Source organism: Lutjanus erythropterus, chromosome 11 (genome assembly GCF_056507025.1).
Source record: "Lutjanus erythropterus isolate fLutEry1 chromosome 11, fLutEry1.hap2, whole genome shotgun sequence".
Classification (NCBI taxonomy): Eukaryota; Metazoa; Chordata; class Actinopteri; order Lutjaniformes; family Lutjanidae; genus Lutjanus; species Lutjanus erythropterus.
This window is the reverse complement of record NC_139327.1, coordinates 39032043-39054107: the sequence shown is the minus strand read 5'-3', so window position 1 is coordinate 39054107 and position 22065 is coordinate 39032043. Positions and strand designations below refer to the sequence as shown.

The 22065-nt window shown below is 40.5% G+C and overlaps 1 protein-coding gene and 1 long non-coding RNA gene across 2 annotated transcripts; one reads left to right on the top strand and one right to left on the bottom strand.

The window, feature by feature from the left end:
- The first annotated feature begins 513 nt into the window (after positions 1–513).
- LOC146319499 (uncharacterized) lies at positions 514–2159 on the top strand. The gene is made up of 3 exons (XR_014771592.1): positions 514–703; positions 805–864; positions 1939–2159. It is a non-coding gene; the product is annotated as an uncharacterized LOC146319499 (long non-coding RNA).
- A 2532-nt stretch (positions 2160–4691) lies between these two features.
- pgk1 (phosphoglycerate kinase 1) lies at positions 4692–21050 on the bottom strand. Its single transcript, XM_084730075.1, has 11 exons — positions 20891–21050; positions 16929–16979; positions 16677–16832; positions 15998–16142; positions 13323–13426; positions 13107–13226; positions 8734–8848; positions 6889–7068; positions 6588–6765; positions 6105–6203; positions 4692–4805 (listed from the first exon to the last, which is right to left on the bottom strand). Exons 1-11 carry the CDS (start codon positions 20953–20955, stop codon positions 4765–4767), a joined length of 1254 nt encoding a protein of 417 aa, XP_084586201.1. The 5' UTR covers positions 20956–21050; the 3' UTR covers positions 4692–4764.
- Between the last annotated feature and the right edge of the window lie 1015 nt (positions 21051–22065).

Genomic DNA, 22065 nt, shown 5'->3' with positions numbered 1-22065 from the left:
ATAGTGTTCATTCTTATGTTACTGCTCTCAGAGGAGCTCTATAACACCCCTAATAACACGTGTCATATACATGCACACACAGGGAAGTGCACGGTGGCGAGGTCAATTTCAGGGTTACTGCAAAAAACATTACGACTGCAGACAGTTAATATTGTCAATAACATTTCATAAAAGCTAAATAAAAAAAAGATAAGAATGCATTTATTATCACAGGCTGTTTTTGCTGCTTGCATGTCCCCGTCTGTCCTCACTGACTGTCCCTTCACCTCCCTGTCATTTACCTTCTGCATGAGGATTGTTATAATCTGGGCCAAAAGTTTCATTTACAGCAACGAAAAACAAGCAGATAAATATTCAGAAATTATAATTTTATGAGCGAATAAACATGCAACTTGCAGACACACAGCATATGTTTATAATTATCGATTTATTTCAGGGCCGTGATGTTTCCCTCAAATGTCCCAAAGTGAACTTTCAGGGGAGCTCGCGTCCTTTTTAGCTCCCCTGTGATTAAAACCGTGGTTACTTTCATTTTTGTGCAATCTGTGGCACAATAATTTCCTTTGGGGTTATTTTATCTCATCTTGTCTCATCTCTCTTGTCTTATGTCTTATAAAAAAGACTGTGACATGCTCTTTTGTTTCTACAGAGGCCGATCAGGATCCAGGTGTCTACGCAAACATCACATCAGAGTCCAGAGACGGTACGATCAATCAAAGAATCACTTTAACTGTATGTTAGGTTGCAGGAAAGTGAACGATAATATCAGCCGCTAAAACTTCAGACTTCTGTTTCACCTAACAGACGAGGACGACTACGAGAACTCTGAATTCCTGGACCAAGTTGTGAAGGAGCAGAACACAGGTGAGAGTCAACAACAGCATTAAATATAATTAAAAATAATCTAAAATGTCCTGTATTTATGCTGATTTCTTTTGGCTGGATGAGTACGAGAAACTTGAGTTGTGCTTCAGAAAGGGAAACTGTTTTGTTGCAGATTATTTGTCAAGCTTTGGGAGAGAAGACAGAATATTCAGTTCAGATCTGAGCCATGAAATGAGCTTCAGTTTTGCATTGAAAGTGAAAATGTTTGAACACTGCAGCTGTACCTGGTGTCTTATAAACCCATGACACAAAAATAAAAATAAATCAAATCAAATGTAGTTCACCTGAGCGGAGGTGAAACTACAGACTGAATGAACTCAACGTCAGAACAGGAAGTTCATCAGTAACTAGTCTGATCACTGATTTGTCACCTCTAAAGTAAAAATGCCTGTTTCCTCTTTTCAGACTGAAGATTTTCTGCTTTTCTTTTGTTTTATATCATTTTAACTTCAATATATTGACATGACGATGTTACGTTGGATTCTGGTCCTCTATTAAAAGGCTGTAATATAAAGTCCATGTTTTACTGTTTAGCTGTGAAGAGGATGTGTTTTACTTCTTAATGACAAATAATTAATCACATGACATAACCAGGAAATCCTGTTTGCACTGCCTGTTACCATGGAAACATGACACTTCAAAGAAAGCTTTAACAAAAACCCAGTTTAGTTGATATGGACAGTACACACAGGAAACTGGAACTGGCAACAACTAAACTGGGGAGAAAAATGAAAATGAATTTAAAAATAAATAATAACAGTGCAGCCCGAACCCGACTGAGAAATAACCTGTCAGGTCCTGTTGTGTTCGGGCACAGATCTCAAGTTCTAAGACCAAGTGAAAATTGCAAAAACAAAGTTTCAAAATTAAAACCAAACTCTGCATTTTTTCACTAAACAAACAAACAAACTGGACTTTGGGGTCAGATGTACTCGGATCAGGGTCCGGGTCCCTCATGTGAAAGGCCTCCTAAAAAAACTCAGGATTATAAAAGTTCCCCCCAAAAAATCTGCTTTATGTGTAAATGAAGAGTCTGACCACCCTGTTTTGCAGAAGAGGAGCCAGATTACGTGAATGAAAATGGGGAATGAACGTGATGATGATGATGATGATGAAGACGCCGCTGACGGCACCAGAAGGCTTCAGCTTCAGCTGTACTCATTGTTGTATAAAACAGCAAAAGTTGTTTTATTTTATTCCTGCTGTCTGATGTGCAGCTGTGTGAATAAAATGTTAACAGATGTTGATTGTGATGAAAACTAAGGCTGTAAAAAAGGGAGTTTTATATACTATTTTTTACATTTTTGGTACATTGATGTTGCTGTGGATCTAATTTTAACTGCCAACCTTTTAAGAGTGCATCATATTTTATCAGATGTCCACGTTTTTGTCTGTAAAAAAAAAAAAGTCGCCTTATAAACATCTTAATTCTTTACACAGAACTTTTTGCTCTTAAGCCCAGTGCCCAGTCATTTACAGTTTTTTTTTTCTCATTCGCTTTGGCTCATGTTGTCCACAGTTTGGTCAGTTTGGTCAGTTTGGTCAGTTTAGTCTCGCTGCTGGAAATAAATGGATGATTCTCAGTGAAATCTTCAAACTCTTCAAACTTGGAGCAACTTTCAAACTCTTTATCATTTGAGCCGTCACGTGCAAACGTGTCAGACAGACGTGGGACGTTTCTGATGTTGCAAGGTGACGACGATGAGCTCAGAGTCACATGGTGTTTTTGTCTGTGATGTGATTTTACATCAAAGATCAGATGTGAATGAAGGGGTGTAGTGGAGCAACAGAACCCACATAAACTCAGAGTGGAAAGATTGTCTACAGTTTACCCACCTCTGTATTTACCACCACACCCCTGCATCGCTACAAAAATAAATTTACTGTAAACAATCAAATGTGCCGATCCTTTTTTCCGTGCACCACAGTAGCGTACAGTGTCCTGACTTCTCACAGAGGTCTGAATCTAAAAAGCTCAGTTGTTTAGTCTATAAAACAGCAAAAAATAACAAAAACGCCCCTGGTTAAGTTTTTTTCTGACGCAACAATCAATCAGTTTACAATAATGTCAAGATGACGAAAAGCTGTAATTTCTCACATCTGAGGGACTGGAAATGTTAAATGTTTGTCATTTTAACTTTTTCAATCATTCGGTAAACTGACGACCCCCGACTAAGTGATATATTTCATGCATATTTCTTATTATATTCAACATGTGACAGTAACAGCACAGAACAACTGATTAACTGCACAGTGACACAATAACTGCAGGAAGTTCAGCAATCTGGATGAAAATTGAACAGATTATTTCCTGTGAATATTGCATGAGGTGAGATTTCCTGATATATATGTGTGTATGCAATTCTCTTGTGTTATGTTTCCTATTTAATTTTTAATAATTATACAAACATTAAGTCTTATTTTGACATGTTTTGTTTTCTTCTCTGTGAAACGTGGAAATTATTCTCCTTGCTCTTTGACTGTTTTTTAAAAACTGCTCTTTTCTAACGCAGGACGAGGCTGAATGTTCTGTTTGTGTTCAGGTCTTCACTGCGACCCGTCCTGAGATTTTAAGTTTATATCTTAAATAATTAGAATCTAACAATTTCATTTAGATTTTTTTCCTTGAAATGAATGAATGAACAGCTGAGATATAAGCCTGCTAATATATATATATATATATATATATATATATATTTTTTTTTTTTATTTTTCCAAGTTTTCTTTCACTCCTGTAAAATCAAGGCAGCCTGATGAACATCACTGAAGCTTTGGCGCCCCCTGGTGGGAGTCGGGACCCCACAAGTTGGGAACCAGTGACCTAAAACGATTGATTGATAATCAGATTAGTTGACAATTACTTTGCCAGTGAGTTTCTACGAGTTGACAGGTGATCAATGCCAGAATTTAACTTTGATTTAATTCGTCTTTTTGAGAACACAGCAAGGACAAAAAAACAGCGGTGTGTTCAGGTACAGAAAAAGTGAAAAAATGACTCAAGTCTTGTGTAAAACACTGAATTGTTGAAATGTGTGATACAAATAAAAATGCCTTGCCTTAATAAACAGGGGATTTAAGTATCAATACTTTTGACATCCTTCGTCTCAATAAGTGCTGCTCTGTATCACTGAGGGTCTGACTCTGGAGAAAGACGAAACAGTCAGAGAAAAGTTTTTACACAGAGACGGTTTTATTATCCTGAACAGATCAGCTGAGGTCGTCTCAGTCTGAAGCCGCTCAGAACCAGAGCAGACGAAGAGCCGACGTCAGTGTGAGCAGACAGAGAACATAACACACACACAGACACACACACATAAACCGTTTCTATATATATATATACTGTGTGTTCACACACACTGAGGGCGGTGCAGTGACGTTTCCAGGGAGGCTATATGCAAAAGTGACGCAGCAGTACACACCTTCACACACACACACGCACACACACACACACACACAGGAGAGCCAGTGTTGAAGTTTCTCAGGGTGAACGGAGCCGAACGTCACAGCAGGTCCTGCCGTGTTTCAGTCGTCCATTCAGCAGGTCGACAGGAAACTTTTCCTCTGAGCAAAAACAACTTCCACCTCAATGAACCATCTGATCTTTCTGTCTTTACATGGTTGCTCATCCAGCAGTTTGACTTGTAGCAGTAAGGCAGAAGGATCTACTGGTTACAGACGGCGTCGACACGTCTGAGGCGAAAAGGAAATTATCCTCCTCAACTTCAAAAGTAAAGACTGAACTCAAGATTAAATGGCAGGTGAAGTTGTTGTTTTTGCAGACTGAGGAACTTTAAGGAGTAAACAGGAGTCTGGCTGAGTCTCTCACACACACACACTTTCACACACAGACACACACACTCCAGTGGGCTGGTGGGAAGTTTAGACGCTGCTCAGTGCGTCCACACCAGGCAGGACTTTACCTGAGGACACAGAGAGAGACGCACAGTCAGCATCATCATCATCATCAAGGTTCAAAACAGAAACGTGTAACGATTTAAAGGGACAGTTCGGATTATTTGAGCTGCTTAACCGCAGTAGATGACCGTCGACCGAACCTGCTAATCCAGGAGACTCACATTTTTCCCAGTTCTCACACATTTCATGACAATTTTTTTTCCTTTGCGTTGTCTCAGCCTGGCACTTCACAGCATGTTTAAGCCCTACGGCGAGGGCTGGGCGATCAGACATATTTTTTTGGGACGATTTTTAGGGCGATATTTGTCATTTTATTTTTTCCTAACCTAATGGTCTGCAGAGTGAACGCCACACTTCGACTCTTTCACTGTTTTCATGTGGTGAATTAAAAGGTTGGAGTTGGTGATTGTTTGACGAGTGGACAAACTAACAAAGACGGTTTTGGTGAGTTTTACACGTTTTTCTGTCGAGTTTGAATGAAATGTGTTTTATGAGGAGTTGATGAGCCAATTGAGCTCCTCTTAGTTTAGTAAAATATAGAAGGAAACTTCATATGCAGCATACGTAACAGTGAGTTCGCTGCTTGTGCACATCTCACAGCTGAGAGTCGAGCGGACGGGAGGATGAGGGAGGGAGATATCGCCACTTGCTGACAGATGGACCAACAATGGAAAATTTTTACAAATCGCCAAATCCTAGTCGGCAACAAAACGTATTTTACACTGTAGTTAGAATATTTTCACCTGTTGACTCTGCCATCAGACAACCTTTTCCACCAAGAAACCGCTGTTATATAATTCAAATATTACTCTCTGCAAGGCAACCAAACTCCACTGGCAAAAACACTAATTTTACCTCAGAGAACAGGGGAGCAGTCTGCTGCTGCCTCAACCTGTTTATGTTACTGTGGGACTTGAGTGAATCCAAACTAACCTTTTAAATCACCAAAGTCACACAATAACAAGAATAAACTAACAGATGGAGGCAGAGGTAGACCAGAAACTTTTGTGTACTGTGAGGTAAAATTACTGTTTTTCCTAAAGAAGTTTGGTTGGTTTGGAAAGAACGATACCTGGCTTATATAACAGCAGCTCCACGTCGGAAAAGGCCGTCTGATGTTCTACACTTTTTAAGGTGGCTAAAATACATTCAGCTGCTGACCCTGCTGGTTCTCCTCTCTGGAGTGATAACACACTGATCATCAATAAGCAGCTCATGCAGCTTCACCTCAAATAATCCAAACTATATATTTACAGTGTTTTAATTTGTTCTTCATCATCCTGTCAGTTTTTTCTGTCACTCACCCTCCAGCAGCTCCAGACTGGCGCCGCCTCCTGTGCTCACATGGCTGACCTTGTCTTCTGTGTTCCACTTGGCGCAGCAGGTGGCGGTGTCGCCCCCACCTGGACACAAACAAACACAAACAAACACAAACACAAACACAAACACAAACACAAACACAGTCATCCAGGATTTAAGGTTTCATCTTAAAAGGGTTGAACAGCTCACAACATGTGATCTGGGCAGGACTGGATTACCAAATCTGTTTTGGTAGAATCAGGATCACATATCCTGGTTCTGCCCCCCAGTGGCTGATATGTGTCACTTCAAACTGAACTCTGAATTATCAAAACACACCTGCCCACATTAAACATAAACCAGGACTAAAATCATTATTTATCACTGTTAGTGTCCCAACATGCAACAGTATTCTGGACGAACACACAAACTGCTAGAAACAAACAAATAAATAAATACAAAAGCTCCCCTGTTGTTGTCTTTCTTACCGATAATTGTGACGCAGCCTGTCTGGGTCACGGCGACCACATTGTCCATCAGGCTCTTTGTCCCCTTGGCAAAGTTGTCCCACTCAAACACACCGACTGGGCCGTTCCACACGATCTGCTTGGCCCTGAGCACCGCAGCAGCGTAGGCCTTGGAGCTCTCTGGTCCACAGTCCAAACCCTGCAGAGAGAGAGGGGGACATTCAGGAGAAAACTATAACCGAAACACAAACAAACAAACAAACAAACAAAAAAAAGCGAATGTCTCTCTGTCCATGAGTGAGAGAAATCTTGTTCTTCTCACCATCCAGCCGGCGGGGATGCCAGCAGCGACGGTCGCAGTGCCGGTGGCGGCCTTCTCATCGAACTTGTCGGCGGTGATGAAGTCGACGGGCAGCGTGATCTTGACGCCGTTCTTCTCTGCTTTGGCCATCAGGTCCTTGACGATGCCGGCGCCCTCCTCGTCGTACAGGGAGTTACCGATCTGACGGGGAAGAGAGGAGAAAGAGAAAAATCATCACACAGCAGATCTTTGCAACTAGTTTGTCATGTGCTGCACAGAGACAAACAACAGAAGAGAGATCAGACAACACATGAAAACATCTGGTGAGCAAAAAGAGAGCTGGTATTCTTCCTCTGAGCGTTGAGGTTTGGTTGGCAAAACTTTGTCCAACTTTGACCAATTACTATGTTAAAAAAAACAAACTTTTCAGGCTTCTTTTATTGACAGAAGGACGTCTGTTCTACCACAGGGAGAAATACAAAGTTTGATAAAGGACGTGTTGGCGTGAGGAAATATGAGGTATTGAATGTTGGAGGTGTTTAAACAGACTTGTGAAACTTTTATTTTTTGGTGCTGCAGCAGAGATAAAGGAGTTGAGACATATTTCCACACTGTGGCGGTATCTCGCCATGCAGATGGTTTTGTTTTATTTGTTCATGTTGTAGAAGTCGGTCTCTGATTCCACCCCGATACAACAGAGGTGGAGTTTTTTTTTTTTTTTTTTACAGAAACGACTTCCAGGACGTCTCCAGACTCTCTACTTCCACTGGGACTACTTTCTACAGCATCAGTTGTAGTTTTACTCGTCCCCTCTGACTTTAACGTGTCGGGGATGCAGGACACGTATCAACATCACTGTCCTCAGGAGGAGTCCATCTAAAAATATGTTCACCATGTTTGTTTGTTCAGATTTGACAGTTCTGACTATAAAGAAGGAGTATGATGACTCCTGATGATAAACCAGTGTTTTTTCTTAATTACCTCCAGGAGCTGCTGTTTCACCTGCTGACTGTGTTGCTGACACAGAGCCAAACTGTAATAACTAACTTCAAACACCAGCATGCACCTGTCCCTTTTCACCTCACAGTGTCTCTGCCTCGCATGTCTTCTTGAGTGCCTTTGTTGAAGTGATTAAATCGCTTAATTTAAATTTTATAATGCATTGAGTATTGTATCATGGTGGTGGATACAGAAGTCTCAGAATCTGGGGAAATAAAACATTTGGCTCTGCTAGATACCACCTGAGAAGTGAGAAAATATAGGAGTTTGAGTGAAGTGACCCTTTAAACAAAAGCTTATCTTTTCCAGTCTTTCTGTCAGAGGTCAGACTTCGGTCATGGACGTGATTCTCAGTCTCCTCTGTGAAACTAACAAAACAAAGACGTTTCACAAGCGTGTTTGAACACCACCAACGCTCAACGTTTGCGCTGGCCGAGCGATGACGACACTGTACTTGTGAAACACATGAAATTTCACACTTAAGTTTTTCAGTCAGATGGGATTCATTCCAGATACTCGTCACAGAAAAGTAAGTCAGGTTTAATAGATTTTACACCGGCTATTCAGTGGTCACGCTCTTTTAGATTTGTTCTTTTTTTAACCTGCACCTCTGGGGGGAATATTTGACTCTTTAGCTGCTAAATGCTCCACAATGTTCACCAGGTCGTATCAAACTGCGTCTTTTTGCTTTTTGCTGCAGCCTGTAAAACCAAAACATAAACCTTTCACAAATACGTAGTCATGTGATCCGTTGATGGTAAAATAATCTTGACTAAAGCTGCTTCAGGTATGAAGATAATAAAGTTATAATTCTGTCTTTAAATGTGGCGTTTGTGACACTCATGTTCTCTGCGTCGTCTTCCTCACCTCCATGTTGTTGAGGACTTTGAGGAAGGTGAAGGCCATGCCGCCGCCGATGATCATCTCGTTGACTTTATCCAACATGTTGTTGATCAGCTGGATCTTATCTTTCACCTTCGCTCTGAAACGCAGACAGAGAGGTGGAACATGTCAGTACAGATCAAAAAAACACACACATACAGACAGAGAAAGGACATTATGAGAAAAAATAAAAAATAAAACATAAGTTAGACTGACGTGTTCACACAGATCAGATCAGATCTGGGCTTTAATCATTTAAGATTTATTAAAACTCTCCTGTGATGCTCTGAATGCTGCTCCTCGAACAGTTTACATTCTAAACGTCTGCTGCAGCAAACATCAATAATGTTCATTATCAATTAATCTGTCAATCTATTTTCTCCATTAATTAAAGCTGGGGGTCTTTCAGAAGATTGTAATTCAAACTAAAAACTTCTGCTCCTCCTCCTGGTTCAGTTTTTTCTTTCAATGATATTTAACTTTACTTTTCATACATGACAAAGAAAAGCGGTTTAAAAAAAAACACAACTGAGAAACTTTAATTTGTGACTTTTTGACATTTTGACCTAAAAAATAATGAAAATCAAAACAGTTGCTGTAAGAGTAATAAACTTTTTTGTGCAGCTCTTTTCAGACATTAGACGTTTTCAACGGTTGAACCAGGATTAAAACTTTTCAGAACTGAGTCAAAAACTGTAACGAAATATCTCTGACTGCAAGTGAAGAAGACAATGAGCTGGAGTCTATTTGTTCTGTGCTGTCGACCTACGATCCTCTCCTACAAACAAACCTGATGACAATTAACAACAAAATAAAAATAAAAGAATCAACAAGAACATAAGATTTAAAAAACTATAACACAGACGAGGCACGTTGGAAATAAAACACTGTGCTAACTTTAAGAGAAAAGTGTTGAAGTTTTGATTTAAAAGACGTCACTGATCCTGCAGCCTCAGATCTTCATTCATTGACTGATCTATTAATTTATTGATTAATCACTGAAGCCCTGTACTGTTTACTGAAAGATAAAACAGGTGCCGCTGTGATAAAGAGCAGTAACGTTCTGTCTCATATTGTAATAAACTATTGTGGCCTCTGATAAGCTTTAATCTCAACAACGTCTTATTGGCTCCTGAAGCAACACACCTGCACTAGCCCCGCCCCTTCCACCTGAACACCCACTAATTCATCGTTTGGACACAAACAAACAAATAAAACAAAGGTTCAAATGTAGCTGTCACCCACAGGAGCTCAACGACTCTTTAATGAAAATATCTGACAGTTGAGGCAGAACTGAAATCCTCACACACAGATTTAAAGTTTCCCTGCTGCCTGCTGAACCTGCCGGCTGATCATTACACTCTAATGGTCGCCGTCCTCTGTCTGTGAGCTGCAGGAAGGTGATTGGCTGCGCCGCTCGACGCTGAGCGGGAGCGACAGTTGCACAATGCGCTCGGGCTAAAGTGGACTCTGACACGAGGCCAAATCCCACATGTGGCCGCCGGCAGCTCGGTTCAGCTGAGCGGCTTCAGCTCGGTGTTGTTTTCTGTGGGTTCACCCGACCGTGGAGCCACGACTTGGACCAACGCAAGAAGAAAAGATGAACCGGCAAAAATAAAAACCACCTGCAGCTCCACAGAGACATTAAACCACAGGAAACATGGCTGCTTTTATTATATTAAAATGAAATCAGTTTTCTTCAGTCTGCTTTAGTTTGCTGTAGAACATCTGGATGCACTTTATTTTACAGAACATTATCAGATTAGACAAAAACTACAAATAATATGATAATTATTTGACTTTTTATTAGACTTTAATAGAGGTAATTAGACACGTTACAACAGAACTGTAGTGTAAACTAAAGTGTAATATTTTAGTTTCATATTTTGTAAGCTTTAGTTTACTATACTGTTCTGTTGTAATTTGTCCCTAATTACACTCTAATTATGTCTAATAAAGGGTCTACTAATAATAATGAACATATTTCTAGTTTTTGTCTAATTTAATACAAAGTACAGCTTGCTATGTCTTATTACTGTGCTGTAAAATAAAGTGTCTGAATTCCTTCTGGGAAATTGGTCAGATTAGAGAAATACACTGATCCCTGCAGTCCAGCTTGATGCTAAACACTGGCTGTAGTTTCATGTCTGTTGATACATGATCTTTTTATTTTCAGGTGAAACAAAACTGCCCTTTACTGAGACATAAATGAAGTTTTAATGCACTAACGCACACATTAGAAAACATGTTAAAAATGCCTGAAAACTTCTGCTGAGACTTAACTTTAAAACTACATCAACCCTGAAAACACTCGGTGTTTAGCCTTCATGCTAACTAACACTGTGTGACCTGTCATCTCTGCACACTACGAGCTGAGCAGCGATGGTGTCTTGAAGAAAGCAGCGTGCTGTCAAACCACAGATTACATAATGAGCTTATAGTCTCTATTCCTGGACGTTCACCTGCGCGTTTCAAAAAGGACGCTGCTGTGTGACCGCAGGCGAGGAAGAAAGTCAATGCAGACGAGTAGATTTATTTTTTAAAGCGAAAAGGTACCTAAAAAACAAAAAAAACCAAAAGGTTTTGTTTTAGTGTTTGGTCTATAGGGAAAAGACTCCTCCTGTTTTTGGCTGTAAAACAGATTTTAGTCCAAATCCAACCAGGTAGACGATGAAAAAGTTAAAAATTAATGTTAAAACATTCCTGAGAGGTTGAGACAGACTTTGGCCCTGATGCTAGGACTGGGTATTGTTCAAATATTTTTGATACCAGTACAGATACTGGTTCCTGAACAATCCCCTTTTTTGACACCAGTTTTATGAAATCCATTTTTACTGTGTGCACTTCAGTCAACCTGGATGACTGGACTAAAATCTATCTATACAGTACTGGACTATAGAAAACTGTCTAAAACTAAAAACAGTCAAAACTCCTCAGGTAGAGAGAGTAACTTCAGAGTACAGAGAGAAAGGGCCTGGGCGATATCAGTCGATATCGATAATTATTGATCATGTAGGTTGGAACTGACGACAGGTTGTGTACTGGAAGCAGCTGAGGCGATTAAATAAGTAAATATCACAATATTTTTGACTAAATACCTCGATACTGGGACAATAATGTGGGGATAACTCTTGGTGCTTTTAAAGGATTTTAAACCAATGAGATTTTTTGATAAATAATCATCAGCTAGGTGGAAAATTACTATGAAAATTTCAGAAAAGCACATAGTTTTATTGTAATGCAGCTTTTTGAAGCCACGAAAAGACAACACTTAAAGTGTGACTGTGGCGAGGGCAACGTGTCTAACCAGAGGAAACACCTGGTCAACCACAAAATACCTAAAATCTGAAGAGTGTAACATGTGAGAGCCTGACAGCCGACCATGAACCAACCACGGATGATGAGCATGGGATCAACGATTAATTAGCTGGAATTTCGTCACAGTTTTAAATACGACAATGTTGAAACTGAGAAGTTCAGACTTATTTTTAACAACTGAAATTACATTTTTAATACTACAGAGAGAGTAAAGTACCAGTATCTGTTCAGATGAACAGCACCCAACCCTCCTCGTTGATCTAAGTGCAGTCAGTCCGCTGGATTCCAACGCAGGGGCCTTTTTTGTCCAGCAAAAAAAAAACTTGCTCACCTTCTGCTTGTTTCTTGGGTCGATTTTTCAGGTATCTGTACTTAACTCTTCTGTCAACTTTTTACTTTTACCCCCCACATTTTAACACAAATATCTTTCTACTCCTTCCATCTACAATACAGGTTTGTTACTTTAGTTTTGATCCATTTGAGGAGAATTATTGATTATTTTTATTTTGCATCATTGTGACAGATTTCAACCTAAATGGATGGAGCAGTAAGATACAGAAAATACTCTTCCTTGGTGTATCCATCAGAACACACCAAGCACAACTGGCTTAACAAGACGAAACCGACTCAAACGCAGAGAAAAGGCGGCTGGTAGAAATGTCCTTCAGACGGCGACCTTTTACTTTTATTTGACTAAAGAGGTTGAATCAGTAATTCTACTTTTTCTACACAAATATTTGTACTTCTACAATCTGTGTGCTCTTGCCACCGCAGATATTTCTACCATTTACCTCAACATCATTGGTGTGAAAACTTTCCAGCGTTGTGAAATCATGTGTAAAAGTGTTAAACCTGTGTGCATTGGTTTTTTCGCCTGATACGTTTTCAAATTCTGTTTCTCAAACTGGATTTCCTGGACTGTATTTTTGTACACGAAGCGACACGTCCCCACCAGTGAAGTTCCCTGCATTGTTTCGATGGAGGTCTGTTTACAGTCTGAAGTTCAAACTTGATGAATTGCTGAAATGAACTGCTCTCACCCTCCGAGGATGGCCAGGAACGGCCTCTGAGGTTTCTCCAGAGCCATGGCAAAGTAGTCGAGCTCCTTCTTCATCAGGAAACCAGCCGCCTTCTGAGGAAGATTCACTCCGACCATGGAGCTGTGAGACAGGAAGAGGAGGAGGTCAGATATCATTATCATGTCATGACAGATATGTCCTCCTTTAATCACGACTGTATCCAGACGGTCTGCTCACCTGTGGGCTCTGTGGGCTGTGCCGAAGGCGTCGTTGATGTAAACGTCTCCCAGTTTGGACAGAGACGCCCTGAAGGAGTCAATCTGCTCCTGGGTGGCTTTAGTCTGAGGGACAGAAAAGACAGGAAGGAGTTAAATTCACAGCACGTACTTCCTGCAGCTTTGGGTCTCTCTCATGTCAAAACAACTCTCTGATGTATCATCTGGTGTTTCCTGTGGCTCCCTGGAAGTTAAAACAACACGCGACCAAATTTGTTGGTCTATAAAATGTCAGAAAAATCTTCATTATTGTGTCCCAAAACCCAGGATGACATCCTCAAATGTCTTGTTTTGTCCACAATTCAAAGATATTCAATTTACTGTCATAAAGGACTAAAGAAACAAGAAAATGTTGACATTTAATCAATTAATTGTTGCAGCTCCATTGGAGACATTTGGGATCATGTAAATCAATAATCTGTAATCAGAGTTTCTTTCCCGATGTCTCTGTTTGTCCCTCACAGGGAATCGGTTACTATTTGACAACTACTGATTGGAAACTGATTTCTAAGAGGCAGTCTGTCTTTTTTATTCTTTTTAACGGCTTCAAAGTGTTCAGATTTATTAATATGGTTCCATTTTATTCCAGTGGCATTGTTGCATGAAATTCAGGCTTTAATTGATGCATTAATTTCATTGTTGTGAGCTGCACCTGTTGGATTATTATCCTGATGAAAGACTCAAAGGATGCTTCCAATCTGTTTTTCTAACCAAACCAATTTATAATAGCCTTAAAAAAAATACCAAACAGGGTCCATCCATAGCATCAGGTCTGATGGTAAGATCATTTTAGGGTGAAATTAATAATTTTTAGAACAGTGTGTGAGACAAATACGTAACAGAATGAATTAAGCATTTACAACAAAACTATAAAGAATGACACACCCTCTCTGTTCACTGTGATCCTGTCTGACCCTCCTGCAGAGGTACAGATCAAATGCAAAATCAAATTATTTCTAATCATTTAAAGGGGTCATCCTGTATTTGATCACTAGACAACATGCATCAGAATCCGTCAAACTCAGGAATTAATCAGAGCAAATCAGAGGCAAACGTCTCTGGATTCCCACCTCCACCAACTAATTTCCTTAACGTGCATCTGTTGCAGTATGTGTGTCCGTATTATCAGTCATTGTGGATCAGGTTCCTGCTGCACTTTAACAGATGAAGGTCGTGACCGTGTGACTAGAGGCACGAAAAAGGTCAAGAGAGCTCTTCAGTGTCGTTCAAATGTCAGACGAGTGCTGCACGCTTCGTTAGTGCTTCCTACAGTTCACCCTTCAGTCCACATGTCAGATTAGAAAGTTAAAAACTGCCGTGTTTGAGTGGATACTGTGCAGATCTGCTGCATTATAATGTCTCCTATTACCATGTGGACTTTGGACAAACTTTGTGATTCTTCTGCTCCAACTCAATGCTTGAAACATTTAGATGATGAACTAAAAATACAGTCTGATACAGTACAGCAGTACAGTAGAAACCAACCCACCACACCGCATACCAACCAGGCCTCTCAGGACAAGAAAAGCAACACGTCCAGTCGAGACAACCCGCTGACCTTCAGAGTAAATGTCAGCAGGTCAAAGCTGCAGATCAGCTGCAGGCCCCCTGAGACCAACATTCATATTTGTCTGAGGACGGTCCTGAGCCGGAGTCTGTAGCTATATGAGACCATCTGCATCTCATCTGGATGTCAGTTTAAGTTAATTTTGCACGCTGGACTGTTGTGATGTAGCTTTTGTTTGTGAGAGCCGTCCAAGAGTTGATGGTCGGCTTCACTTTTAGCTCATCCTTGTTTTTTCATTGTGTACCAGCGGCTCTCAAGGTAAAGTTACTGATCTAGCTCTTTGAATCCATTGCCCTCTAACATTTTACAAATAAAATAATTTAGCTTTAACACAGTTCACTACAGGAGGCTGAAAATGGGAGGGGATTTCAGACACAGCCTGAGTCTCTGCACCACTCCTGACCATGACATCATCTCCTGATGACGCAGCTGTTTCAGAGGGACACTGCAGCTGGAGTGACTGTGCGTTTTCCACCAGGTGACCCAGCAAAGTCTGCAGGATGGAAACTTGAGAGAAGACAGAGGATCATCTCCAGTCTTCTGTTTTAATTAGAGGACTATAGGTTGTTTTTTTCAGGGCTGAACACCTGAAACCTCGGTTATATGTTGCTGTATTAAAGAATAGCCTCCATCAAGTCTCACCAATCCCTGCCAGTCTCTTCTTCTCCTCTTTAAAGTTGTAGCAGAGTGGACACAGTGACAGTGTCTTTTTGGATCTCTCTGTTAACTGGAGGAGAGCAGGAGCCAGTTAGAGTGAATAACTGAACATCCAAATGGTGCACAGGAGTTAGGGTTAGGCTATCTAACCATATTTACCCGCCTCATCCAATAAAATATTGCCCAATTCGGCAGAGAAATGCCCAGACTGGCGTCACCGAGCACCACAATGACATCATGTGAAACAATTCTCTTCACTCCAATGGATGAGTCAGAGTCCAGGCTGCTTACATTAATAAAATCGGTCCAACAGGCTGAATAAGTTGTAATAACATAAACATAAGATGCACCAAATCCTGCCAATCATCAACATCCGTGCTCAACCAGAGCAGTCAGACTGTTGGGAGACTCGCCTTGTTTCCAGAGGCGTCTTTGCCTTTTCCCTCCTCAGCGACGTGGAAGCGGAGGTTCTCCAGCAGGATGACGGATCCGGTAGCGGGGTTAGCGCAGGCAGCTTCCACCTCCGCACCCACACAGTCCTTCAGGAAGGTGACGTCCCTGCAGAGTCACAGAGTGGACCAGTGAGGAGGGTGTGTGCACAATAAGCAGGAGAGCAATAATTTATGTTGTACTGAACTGTAAAGATAAAAGGTAACTCACACCTCAACATGTGTGGTCTCAGAAAAGAAACAATAACATCTAGTTTATTTTTCTGAAATATTAATACTCTGTAACTCCCTCTCTAAATGGTAGTTTTCAATGTTACTGATCATCAGTGCAGCGTGTACATGACTTGCTCTTGCTGCATTTTCCTGTTCTCTCTGTGCTGTACTCTCGACATCATTCAGATTTTAAATAAGGGTTGAACAATGCAAACCAAACATTTCCTGTTACTGCTGATTCGCATTAAAGCGTTCAACCTGTGGGGTGGCTTTTATTGAGGCCACAGGAAATGCAATGTATCTTCCACAAACATGAAGGATTCCAACTTTAATTTCCTCGATATAAAAATATAAATATTCCAGTTATGAGTTTATCACTCGATTTCTATACTTGAAGAAGTGAAGCCAGTTATTCTGTCCATCAACTCACTTCCCCAGCAGGGTCTTGAGCTCGGCGGCGACGGGCTCCAGGGAGAATTTCTCAGGCACGAAGTTTCCGTCGGGACGGCCCAGATGGCTCATCAGCACGACGGATTTGGCCCCGTTGTCCAGGCAGTGTTTGATGCTGGGAACGGCCGCCTTGACCCTGACAATCAACACACACAAAAATTCACCAAATCAATCCATACACCTTTTACCTAATTCATTAAAGAACATTACGCTTAAAGAAATCTTGATTTACCTCTGGTTGTTTGTGATCTGCTTGTCCTTCATTGGAACGTTGAAGTCGACCCTGAAAGAGATTTAAAAAAAAAAAAAAAATCATCACCAGAAAGAAATAGATCAGGTCTAAAGAGACTTTCCATCTTTCTTCCTTCTACAAACTACATGTCTGATGTTCCTCAGCTGTGAATTGAACATATAGTCTAATGTTATATCAACAGAGGGTGAGGATATTTTGACAAAAAATGTAACTTAAACGCTGTGTATACTTCCTGTATCTGGACTGTATGTCACAGACCGGCAAATATGTCCATTTATAATAAGGACCACATGCACATCAATGCCTCCATTTTGGGACAACAGCCGCCCCTTCACTGTCTTACACTTTTTGATAATGAAACAGGCTTAATTATGCTCTCAAGCACCCTTGTTTTCATTCCCTTCTTAAACATATTTCAGCTTAGATGATCTTAATTTGAACTAAATCCCTTTAAGCAAAACAAGGAAAATGTTTTTTGAATGTTCACAAGCATTTTACCCTGAGATTCTGTTGATTTCTGAGCGAGTGCATCCAGTGTACGAGTCCATTTTGGAACAATATTAGACATGAAAAGATTACTGATTACATGATAAAAGTCCTGAAGGTTTAAAATTTAAAGTAAAGCTAGAAACCATCTTCCAGAGGCAGGAGAAACATGGGTTTGTTTTGTATCCATGAAACTTTCAAATCGTTGATTTCAGTGTGTGTTTCAGCACTTTTTGAACATTTTCAGCACATTTTAACACCATTATGATACCAATTCTGATCATTTTGGTCATTATAATCATGACATGAAATTTTCACAACGTGTCATCTTTAAATAATATCCACACCTTCAATCTCTTACACAATGAACAACCTGTTGCTGAATTGAATTGAGGTGTGATGTGTGATTATTGGGCATCAGTAAAAAAGACAACAAACACAGACTTGTTCAGATACGTCCATTTTATCCAACGTGCAGCATTACAGCCTTTATGTTGCCCCACTGAGCTGGTTGTATATGCAGAGATGGACGCCTGCAGCTCCTGAGAACATGCTGCATCCCTCGTACTCCAGTTAGCAGTTACATAACCTGCTCCCTCCCTCCCCTCCGTCTGAGGACCTGATGCACTGAGACGCATGATCGGCCTGGACACACACACGCGCTGCACCCACTGCCATAATAACACCAATCCATTGTCTTAGCCTGAAACCCAACTGTCAGCAACTCAGCGGCTCAACAGCTCCCGTATCCAGAGAATCAACTAACAACTGCAGTAGTTTTCCGCTCTGATGTCGCTCCATCTGTTGCTCTCAAGTGTGGATCTGCATCACTGAAGGTTTTGTTTCATCGTTTAAACAAACAGACACTGGACTCAGGCATTTCTCAGAGGCAGAGCTGCTCTGAATGCAGAAATAAGCTTTCAGACACCTGCCAGTTAAGTGTGCACTATATTTAGAATATTTTGACCCCTTTACAATGCCATCAGACAGCCTTTTCCAATGGAAAACTGCTGTTATATAAGATAAATATCATTTTATCCAAAGAAACCAGACTCCTTTGTCAAAATCAAACATTTTACCTCACAGAACACGGGAGTTGCTAGTTTACTGCTGCCTGAATTGGTTAGTTTGTGTTATTGTGTGACTTCTACGAATCCAAACCAACCTTTTAAAACACAGAAGTCACACAATAACACAAGGCAGTGGGTGGACCAGCAACTCTTGTGTTCTGCAAGGAACAATTACTGATTTTGACAAAGGAGTCTGGTTGACAGAGAAAGAAAGGCTGTTTGACAGCAAAATAAAGCAGTGAAAATATTCTAAATATAGCGTACACTTAAAGGGACATTTACTCTTTTAGATGAGCCTTTTTTAAGTGGATAAAATTCCTCCATGAAGTTTCCTGCTACTTGACAAAACTTTGGGCAGCTAGTGATATAAGAATTACAGTGAGCATGTGAGATGCCTCTCCAGGAATTTACTTCCTGGCCTCTGCTGGATTTGGCTCCTGGACAGATTTCTGTCAGGCACTACCGGGTCTCTACAGCAACGTCCCGCCTTCCTGCTTTTGAATTCTGGACCAGCAGCTCACACAATGAACTCACTCTGTCTGGAGCTGGAAGTTTGTAACACAAACACACAGCAAGTTATGGCAGGCCCTGTGTGTGATATGAGGTAAGTTATCGTCTAATTGTTGGACTCTACACGGAGCCTAACTCAGCGTGGAGTGAATTTGACCTTTTAACACTGAGCAGTGTGAGCTGGGGGCTGCTGCTGCTGGTGAACCTTGTCCTATGCTGCCTGTCATTGCATCACCAAGCTGAGCAAACCAAAAGGACCCTTTGACATTTCCACAGAGGGTGTCAATTTCAAGTGCTCTTTCATCGTAAATGGCCAGAAGAAGTATCCTGCAACTAAACTATTAAAAAACTACTTCAGGTTCTGTTCAACCAGGCAGCAGGACATCGTTACAGCTAAAGAGATTGTACTTGGACTAGATAGGAAAGGATTAAACCTATATGGACTACACTGTCTTCGAGCAAGACACTAAATCAGCTTGTTGCCTTCAGTGAACTAGTGCTGAATCAGTCAGTCTGTTAGCACTAAACTAGTCAGTTCCTCGTTTGATTGATAACCAATTAAACATGAGGATTTGCTGCCTTTATGCTCCACTTTGGTCTGTTAGTTGGACAAAAGAGGCAATTTGAAGACATCACTTAACGATTAATCATGGAAATAATTGACAGATTAAAGGTGCAGTAAGCAATTCTGGAGAAAGATATTGATTGGTGAGTGTCACTCCTAGCTTGTCAAATACTTAGGCTACCTTTTGGGTACGAGACTCAGCAATCAACTACCTTGACCTGCAATTGCCAAAAGTCTCACATCACATGACAGATTTTTTAAAATTTTAAATCAAGCCAAGAGGAGGAGCTGAAGTCAGGTTTTCTCTCAGGCTACTTGAATACAATATGCATAAAGGTTATTATTGGTTTATTGATAATGAAAATAATTGTTAGTCCCAGTCCAATTAAAACTTAAAATCAATCCACTAGTCTGAAGTGACACTAAAGTAATGATAATTAATCATTTTTAAGTGCTTAAGTCTAGTTAATCCAGGAAAATGACCAAAAATTTGATGATTTGAACTGGAGTTGCAACAATTAATCAATAAACGAATACTAGTTGCTAACTATCGTGATAATAGCTTAATCAATTATCCATTTTTCAAGCAAAAATATCAAATCTTTGGTGGTATCATCTTGTTAAATGCAAGGATTTGCTGTGTGTGGACTTCGTTGGTCAAATTAATTGATTTCTGTTTTGATGAATAACCAGTTATTACGTGTTTAAGCAGTTAATCAAGAAAACCACATAAAAAAATGGTGTTGCAACATCTGAGGTTTCCGCCTTCCTCTTCCTGCATGTGTTAGTCATCGCTTAGGGCCCAGAAAATCAAGCATATTCCATTAATTTGAAGGTTTCACGGTCAAAATTATATAAAAATAATACCTGAACGACCGGAGGGCTTCCTTGCATGATTAATGCAGCATCACACGTACATAGCATTTTATCACACCTATAAACGTTGGATTATTGCAGTGATGCTGCTGTACTTTATTTTTAAGGTCTGACTCTGACTGGATGGAGGGATGCGGTGGGTTTCATCCATGCAGCATCTCCTGACGGGCACGTAGCTGAGTGAACACGGATGAAAACGTGACAACCAGCAAGTTCACTTCCTGCTCTCTGCCCAATGGTCTGAGTGACTCACACTAACCGTTAACCATCACTTTTACCTCCTCACATCAACACTGTGGGAGCGCCGGGCAGTTTGTGAGACATTTACGGACCAGAACATCTCTTAAAATGTCAGCTAACTAGCTAGCTAATGTCAAAATAATCGCGTTTAACATTAGCCGGGTCAGCTAACTAGTTTGGCAATAACCGCTCACCTCATGATGACCCTCTTCCCCTTGACGTCCACCTTGTCCAGGGTGAGTTTGTTAGACAGAGACATGTTTGCTGGTTTTTGCTGGTTCGTTCCTGCACCTTCCTTGCCGGGTCTCCTCCGCTTCCTTCGGCTGGTTAGCTACCGAATGACAGCAGTGACCTTAGCGCAGCGCGGAGGAACAGCGGCAGGGCGGGACGCAGCACACCCCCTGCTGCTGATTGGCTACCGCTGTAGCAAGGCCTTGCGTTCGATTGGACACGGTCCTCTGACGTAAACATCTTGTTCTCTGGTGATTTTTTCAGCCTCAACTTCATTATGGAAAACCTCCGTTTACTCAAGTACTCAAGTAAATTCAACTTTGAGATCGAAGTAGTGTAAAATCTAGATAAATAAATTTAAATTAGACCCACATTTACCAGCTGTGATATTAAAAGTGATGAACACATTAATATGTGATGTACTTGAAATAGGCTGTAATGCAAATTAGTAGTCTACTTTTATTTTTAGTACTTTTTGAGGCTCATGTTGTGCATATTACATATTATTAAAATTAATACTTTGTTCTTAAGTGGCAATACCACAAGTAATATTTTTATTCTACATGCACAGAAGTGTCAGAATCAAAATATGCATTAAGTATTTCAGAACAATGATGATTGAATTACTGGATTATAATCGATGATGCACTGTAAGCTTGTTACGTCACTACCTCAGGTCTGAGTTTTGATGTGTGGTTTTCTATTTCAGGTACTAAGTTTGAATAGATGTTTTTGTTTTATTGTGGATTTTTGTATAACATGTTGTAATTGTTGCGATCAACTATCTTGGCCACGTCTCTCGTGTAAACAAGATTTTCAATCTCAGTGGGACTTCCTGAGATTCATCTGGTGACCCTTAACAGGAAGTCGACCCAAAGGTTGGGAACCACCAAACTACTTCAACTTTATATACAGTAAGTATAAGTGGCTCTACCTCGACCAGCTACAGCAGAAGAATGTTTTTTGCACCTCAGTGAATATAACATCAGTTACAGGGGTCATTTTTCTGCAGAATAAGTACTTTTACTTTAATTACTTTAAAGGTAGAATCAGTATGATTTTTCAGACTTGTTTGTAAATGCACCAGAAAAGACAGATGATTATTGAGGCTTATTGCCAGGAGTTTAAATACAGATGG